General features: G+C 43.8%; 1 protein-coding gene across 7 annotated transcripts in view; it reads left to right on the top strand.

Annotated features, from left to right (window-relative positions):
• LOC112565740 (rho guanine nucleotide exchange factor 10-like) overlaps positions 1-2,227 on the top strand; it is a 95,968-nt gene extending 93,741 nt beyond the window's left edge. For all 7 annotated transcript variants that reach the window (XM_025241431.1, XM_025241430.1, XM_025241429.1 and 4 more), the window contains 4 exons: positions 142-206; positions 412-603; positions 1,125-1,200; positions 2,139-2,227. In XM_025241431.1, the coding sequence (XP_025097216.1) occupies positions 142-206; positions 412-603; positions 1,125-1,153 (286 nt within the window). In that variant the 3' untranslated portion in view covers positions 1,154-1,200; positions 2,139-2,227. The remainder of the gene's footprint in view (positions 1-141; positions 207-411; positions 604-1,124; positions 1,201-2,138) is intronic.
• Positions 2,228-8,217: the final 5,990 nt, after the last annotated feature.

The following is an 8,217-nucleotide window of genomic DNA, read 5'->3' on the forward strand; positions in this document are numbered from 1 at the left end:
ATTATATTTATAAAGTCTTCTCTGTAGTGGGCATTGAAGAGATTATTGTTATTTTTGTGTTATAAGTGTTATTTTTGTTTATATCGCACCTGTCCTTTAATGTTGTTGTTTCCTTTTCAAATGCTTTCTGTATCTTGGCAGGGTGTCCAGACGCAGGACCGATATCTCTTCCTCTTCAACGACCTTCTGCTGGTCGCCAAACAGAAGTAGGTGGCCTTAAGTAACAGGTCGTGTACTTTGTGGAGAAATTCGAGAAATAAAGAGACTTTGAGATCCCAGCACATCGCTTGGTGCTCTTCATCGATAATTCAAAACAGTCAGCTAAAACGAAAATGCATAATGTATAATGAATGTTATTTGTGTGACGAGAGAGGCGGCAATTGAAGTGTTTGCATGTTGTCTGGCTCGCAGGTCTAGCTCCACATTCAAGCTCAAGTTTCGTGTTCATCTGTGTGACGTGTGGCTGGCCGCCTGTCTGGAGGAGGTGTGTGAGATCACAAGACCAGCAGATCGGTCATTCGTTCTGGGCTGGCCCACCTGCAACGTTGTGGCCACGTTCAAAGATGCAGAAACCAAAGAGAGATGGAGGGACAAACTGTCGCAGTGAGTATACACACCCAGCTGTGTCTGCATTGTCCTGTGTTTCTGTTTTGTGGTGTTTATACAATGTAGTTACTGAATAGTGCTCTCTCTCTCTAAACCTCTCGCTTTCTCATTTGTTCGCTTTCTTTCTCTCTTACTCTTGCTCACGCTCTCTTCTTTTTCTTTCTTTCTCTTCTTTCTTTCTATTTTCTCGCCTCGTTGAAGTCGAGTACTCAAGTACCGTTGTTTTGATTCTGGTTATATATATATATCTATTTTTGGGTGGGGAGGGTACTTTATATGGGTTAGGGTTAGGGTTAGGGTTAGAGGGGATAGTTCTACACTGTTTCTCAGCTCTCTTGTTTTGTTCTTCTAATGGGGCAGTGTACCTGCACATCACACTTTACCTTCTTAGTATAGAAGTATACATTACGAGAAACCAATTTTAGCTTGCGCAATGTCTACAGATGCTAAATGCAGAAATAAAATGATTGCATCAGCAGCTGAATTTTTTTATTAAGTAAACGTTTGTTCTATTACAGGCATGTTCAAGAACAAAAGCTTCGAATAGAACCCAAAGAATTTCATCTCAAAATATGTGTCCGCGACGCAGATAAGGTAAAAGGCTACAATCTTCTTTCTCTCTCTCTTTTGTTCGGTCTATCCCTCGTTTCTCTTTTTTATATTTTTATTTCGTCACTTCTTTTTTTTTCATCTCTTGGCACGGCCCATAAGGTTAGCTATCATCAAAACAGGTGTGTCTGACAACTAAGATAATAATGATAAAAAAAAAAACGTTGAAAGGCCTCCTTTCTATGCCACTGTACCAGTCCTTGCACGATAGCTCAGCGAGGTGCAGACAATTGTTTTTAATTGGCGTCGTGAAGGCAAAGAAACATCGTCTGCGATGAATGGAACGATGACTTTTGACCCCTGCACCTTGGGACTAGTGAACATTGACCCAGAGGGACGCACGTCAGTGTTGCCAAGCGTTTGTCGCAGACTGCAGCAGCGACACAAACACACGGACTGTCCATGTTGGTTCTGATGTGGATGCGCCTCCGTGTGTGACAACAGGCGGGCCGTGGACAGCAACCGCGACTGTTGACCCCCGACACTAATGTCGAGACTGGCCTCTCTCACACCTTTCTGTTCACACAGCAGGACACGTCACTAGTCTGTTGGTGTCGGACTGACCACTGTGCTTGTTTTCTTGTGTTAGCACAGGGGATCCTCAGACATGAATGCTGCATAGAGAGAGAGGGGACGTAACTACATGTTCTTGAAAAGTTAAGATATCAAGGGCTGCTTCCCTTTAAAGACAGAACTTTCACCATCCGCCAGTAAAAAATGGATTCAATCCGGCGAAGTGAGAAGATGGTATTAGTTGGTCCAGATAAAAGTAATTAACTAAGAGCGATCTCTTAGCCGGTCCTTACCTCCCTCTCTTGGGTCGAATCCTTCTTACCCGCTATAATCTTAAAGATCGGCTTTTAAATATCGTTAGTGGTTGATGGAATGAATGACGTAATGTTCATTTTTATTTTTATTGACAGTCGGCCAGTATCTGTCGGGTGACTGTCACTAATACTACACAAGCCAGAGAGGTGCTCCAGGCATGTGTGCAGCAACTCAGCATTCCGGTAAGTAGTCCTTGTGAGTGAGTGAGCGAGTCAGTGAGTGGATGAATAAGTGTGAATGAATGAGTCAGTGAGCATGAGTCAGCGAGTGAGTGATATGCAGATACAAATGTGCAGCACATCAGTTGGGATGATAACTGATAGTTACTGACTCGACTACGATACTCGTTTCTATCGTCCAGTTGTAAAATTGAGGTGACGTGTACTAATGGCCGGTGGGGTCAGTGATGTCGCAAGCCCAGGGCGTCATGAGTAACCACGTCTCATGGAAAGCGTTTTTCCCGGAGGCTGGCTGTAAGAGGTTTTACCTGAGATGTTGACAGGACCAACGTGGTTGTCCCACAGGAGTGACTCACAGGCTTTTCCCTGCCGAAGGATGGAGGGTTGCGTAAGGCGAGGAAGGTCCCTAAACCGTTGAAATAACAATGATTGCAACTGGTTGTGTTGTGAGGTTGAACTCTTAACTACCTCGGTGCGACTAAGTACGAACTAGGCCAAGCCTTCTACCTTCCTTTGATTTTCTTTGACCACTTTCGCTCTCTCTCTTTCTATTTCTCTTCCTTGTTCTCGCTCTTTCTCTCCCCCTGTCTCTCAGGTGCGCACGTACACTATTTGTCTCAGGTGACCCAGAATTAAATGAGAGAACTAGAGAAGGTGAGATGAGCAATGTAGGTACATGACACCGAGGACTTTTATCTTACTCCATCAAGTTTTCTTTTTTATCATACACTCCGGTTGAATCACATTGTTGCATTATCCCAGATTGTAGTGTGTCATATCGCTGTGTAATGAGACAGCCATGCTTTATGCCTAACACGTACACAAATATTCATGCGCCCTCTCCATGGACAAATATCTCATTGCGTGTGTGTGTGAGAGAGATTCGCCGATTCCTCGCGATCCACCGCCCATAACTTTCGTCCATCACGAGCACGTGATATTCATAACTCAGCGGCCACAAGACGGCGCTGCTGTCTGTTACTCACGATGACGTCACAGCTGACGTGCTGTTCCAGAAGTGTTTGCTCGGCAAGATGGCGCTGACGCCATGCGTCCACCTTTCAAGGTTGACTTTGACACCTGCCTGTTCGTTACAGAGCAAAGGTGGGCAAATGTAATGACTGGCCTCGGCTTCTAGCGACACCTGCCACAGAGTTTTTTCCCCTCACAACGAGAGTGATGCTTGCGTGTTTCCGCTGTATTCCGTTTGAATGCACAGAAACATATTGTGATACTATTAGATGTATTGTTGTTATTCCTTTTCTCTCTCTATCTTCTTTCTCTGCTGCTCTTTTCCTCTTTTTCTTCGTTTTTTTAGACATGTAAACTTATTATATAGTTAACAGAAAAGATATGTGCATCCCGTTCCTGTCAATCTGCAAGCATCACAGTGTCCCGAGATGAGATCTGAACCAAGCCTTTCACTGCAGCGGTGATGAGTGAACGTATTTCCTACATTGCCGGGTGCCCCGCGTTACACAGTTCAGTGATCGTGTTCACGTCGCCGACAAGAGCCTGTAACCTACATACGGTCTCCATGGTTACAGCTTTTGAAACTTGCTTGAGTCAGTCAGGTGGCACGACGGAGAAACGTTCAGCCGAACAAAAGAGGGACGGGGAGCGCTACCCGTGTGTGTACCTGAGTGGTCATGCATGGCAGGACCCGCACATCCACTGCCGGGTAGCTGTAGGTCGAAGGTCGTTTGGTAACCTAGATGACATCACCTACCTCTGGAAGGCGGCATAGTGGTAGAGGCCATGGCAGTGAGATTTTCTCCCGGCTGTACAAGTCGAGAGACGTAAACAAGACGTGCTGGAAGATGCAGACACATCATTAGGATGTTAGACAACATGCTGACACTCGCTACAAATGGGGTTTAAAGGACGCCGCTAAAACTAGCGAGGCTCGAGGCTGCAAGTGAACTTGTTCACTTCTTCAATAAGAAATAAAAAGAAAACTCGTCTCCTAATAGCACTTAACATCTTTCGTATGAAAGAAGCAGGAGCGAACGTCGCGGTCCCGTGTTCAAAAGGTTATCCCCTTTGTCCATCACTGTTTGATCTTGATATCTTGATGTACCAGCTGCACTGCCGTGCGTCACTTTAAAAAAAAAACCCAGAAGGTCAAATGTCACAGGTCAGGGAGTAGAAGGACCTCGCGTTCACGACTGAATCTGACTGCTAGACAATACCAGAGTGCAAGGTTCTTGTCCTTGGTTGTCTACACGGGAACGCAGGACACCTGGAGAGAGATTTGACTTCCGCAAAGCTTGCAGTGCTCGCAGGCCCCAGCATGCTCTTCTCCTACAAGCTCGTGTGTGTGGAATGTTCAGGAAAGTTCTGTTGTGGATAGCCACTTAACCACTTCAGGGACGTAATCCCTGGCTTTGATCTCTCAACCCTAAGTCAAGGTCTCCAAGCGGCTGTTTTATTCTCCGCGCACACCGGAGGTAAGACCGTTGCCATCAGGGCTGCTGACGCTTTTTGCTTACCGCCACATCAACCCTGGCATTTGCTCCTGTTTATGAACGCTGAACAGAAGGTAACAAGAAAACAGACAAAAAATGCAAGCCTAAGATACACACTTGGCAGCACACGTGAGATGCACGTAGAAGTTGACCTGGACCAAAACATGTAGGTTAAAGGTCAAAGACAAAAATGGTTTCGAAGCTCCACAAGATTGGCTTCTATTATTTTAAGAAGCACGGTAGTGCAATAATTAAAACTCTCGCTCGCCCCATTTGAAGTGCTAACTAAAAGGTTATGGAATCTGATCTCGCCTCGGGGCTTTCTCTCTTCGTGTCACACCTGTTCCACAATCCGGATTTTCTCCTGGTTCTTCGGGTTTCCCCTTGCTCTCGCTTTAATCCGTTTTACACCACGTTTCGAAATTTCCTCGGTGACAACTTTCATAAGTCGACACACTTTCCTGTCAAAACAACAGATTAGTTTTAGGCAGAGAGGTTAAATTTAACACGGTCATTTAACATGTCAGTACAGTTTATCACCTGTATATCAGAAAAAGGCCAAAAACGTAATGACCCGCGACTGTACAAACCCATCTCGTGGTCTGACGACGTGCTACGTGAGGATTACGCGTTAATCAACGTACTTGTTAGGATTACGCCAGTTCCATGTGTGCTTCCAGCTCAGTATAAAACACGTACTTACCAACGATAAAAAAATCTAAATGGTGATAATGGATGGAAGGATGAAGTAGCAAAGAGATAAATCAGCGAAATAAAGTGATGGGGGAAGGGGTCGATCAGCACTCAGCTTTTAAACTCTCATTTTCCCTGGGAGGAAGGGTAAGAAATCAGTGCAGACTTCCTGCTTGGCATAAGTCCCCAGACATTTGTCAAAGATCTGGTTTAAAAAAAGAAAGAAGGAAGAAAGAAAAGACCTCACTTTTCAGCCATTCAACTATTTGACTTGTCCGCCGGCCCGCCACTAATGGCGCTGGACCGCGGGCTTGTGTACAGACTTCTTAATGCGCTTACGGAGAGATTTGTGCGCGAGATTCTCGCCATCGGACGAGATGCAGCGGGAGGCAAGGAAGGAGCAGATGCGAGTTGTTTCGCTGGTCATCACATGCCAGTGACCTTGCTGCTCTAGACCTTCAGGCACGCTGCCCAAGGGGTACACCACAGAATTATTTCCTTGATGTCGCCAGACCTCTGTCGTCATATTTGCCGCAGGTCTGTCGTCGTGTGGCTGCCATTGTTCTCATGGTATTGAAACCTGGCCAGACTAAGCCAGCAGTCTGAAGGACTCTTGTCTACAAGTAATCCTCGCATTCTGTGACATTCACAAAATAAATGTAAGTGTAGTACGACTTTCTATATTCTTTTCTTTCAATTTCTGAACAGTTTAATTCTTTGTTAAGTGCTAAAGATGCAAACATTTCTGTTTAGGCAAAGAGGTTACAATAATAAATTTTCGTCAAATTTAAGATTTGAATTTGCACATAATAAAATTTATCATTAAACTAAGTAACAAATTACTACCTCTAACGCAAATACAAAACATTTATTATCAGTTAGTTGTAACTAAACCAGATTCACTACAAGATGTGTACAGTGTATGTATGAAGAAAATTTAAGCTGAGGTGAAATGTCTAAAAATATAAAAGAAAAAGAAAAACGCGTGGTCTGTGAAAAAAAAATCATTTTTAAAGAACCTAAAACTGCTTTTAATTCAAAGCATCGTACATAAATGTTTTAACAATTAAAGGAAGCTGCAGTTTGGGGGAAGGATTAATGTCATCGAAATTTCGCCTTCTTGTAATGAAAGGTATCTTACTATGGTTGCATGTAGCAATATAGTTTTCTGAGCATAACCTACTTCATGTGGACTCCGGCTGTAGACAGTATTGTCACAGAATGCAAGGTCAGCAGATGGCGCCACTCCAAGCGGCGGCCTGGTATGTGCCTTGAAGTCGAACACATGCAAATGAGGGCGGGGCGAAAGACTAATTATGTCCTGTGGTCATGGACCTTTCTCCGACAGACATGATGTCACTGGAGCACCGCGCCCCGTGTCTTGTAACTGAAAAATGTATATTATAGCAATTGTGTACATTTACATACTAATAACTTACTAATAACTTGCACACTTCAAGCGCTCCAATCTTCTCACTCTCACAGTCTGCAGACAATCCAATTAGCTGTCGTGATTTAAGAGTCTGCTTTTTGTTTTTCCCTGCTTTTCCTGTCTCTGCGGTTGTTTTAAACCAATAGTCAGATCTTCTATTGTTCAGGTTGTTGTTGTTTTGTGTTTTTGCAGACTCGGTAAAAACTAGCCTCCGCCTACCTCCTACTCACCTTTTTTTTTTTCTTTCGGTGAATCAATCCCTTGCTTTAAAGACGTAGTACAATACTGTGTGCTGTCTCATAATCCTTCATTCATTTCTCCACACCCTCTTCCACCCTTTCTGTGTCCTATTTCTCGTGACCTCTGTCCCCACCCAGTTGCACTGCAGTCTAGCCGTATAAGCCCAGTGTTCGGGTGACACGTGTTGCGTCGTGCAATCTCAGATGTCCCACCTTCATTCCTGGCATTCCGCTCCCCAGTTCCTGCCTCCTGTTAACCGCGTTTTGCCGTCTTGACTAATTCATTAAGCCAGCTCCTACTAGCACATCTTATGACAACTCAATGTCCCCAGGTGACTCTTTCTGAGTAAAAACGCTCATAGTCGTGAGGTGTAGTCATCCGCAGTTGTAAAATGGAAATGGGATGTCATTAAGTGCTGACACACAGATGGACTCTCTCACTGATGAAATCATTCAGTTCTAATAAACACATTCTGTGCGTTACGTGTTTAATCAAGTATATTGCTGATCAACCAACAATTTGATTGACCTGTGATGAAATGAGAGCACCTGCTGCTTCTATTAACACGATGAGGTTTTATATTATCACTTCAAAAGGACGGCCATCTATATATCGAATCGTCTGCTTGTAATCGAATATTTCTGTCTGAGTCCCTAAAAAATTTTTTAGCAGTTTTCGTTCTTTGAAGTCAGTAGTTAGTGGCCAACGTATTTCCGTAGTTTGTAATATTTGGTTTGCAAAGAAGAACTCTTCCTTCCACGTACGAATGGAATTCATCTTTCATTCTCTGGTATGTCATTCTCTGTACACTTGTTTGTTAGTGAAAAAAACACACACACACAAATATATAAAAAACACACACTCACACACACTAATTGCGCGAGTTTCGCCAACCATGCGCCATGTTGGCAGGTGTCAGTGAGCGGTGATCACAATGTTCCCCAGTCCTGGGAAAACAATATTAAACTGATTTCTAGGTCTGCTTTTTGGAGCCACTGAGGAGATATTTACTCTTTATGAAGAAAAGAAAGCATTATCTAACAAACAAACAAAAAATTCTGACTGAGGGGGAGACCCCCCAGCTATATCACAAGTAGGATTTAATTAAGGTTCATAACTTGGACGCCATCATTACTGTAATCGTCAACATGTCAGTTTGTGG

The sequence above is a fragment of the Pomacea canaliculata genome, linkage group LG6 (assembly GCF_003073045.1).
Source record: "Pomacea canaliculata isolate SZHN2017 linkage group LG6, ASM307304v1, whole genome shotgun sequence".
Taxonomy (NCBI): domain Eukaryota; kingdom Metazoa; phylum Mollusca; class Gastropoda; order Architaenioglossa; family Ampullariidae; genus Pomacea; species Pomacea canaliculata.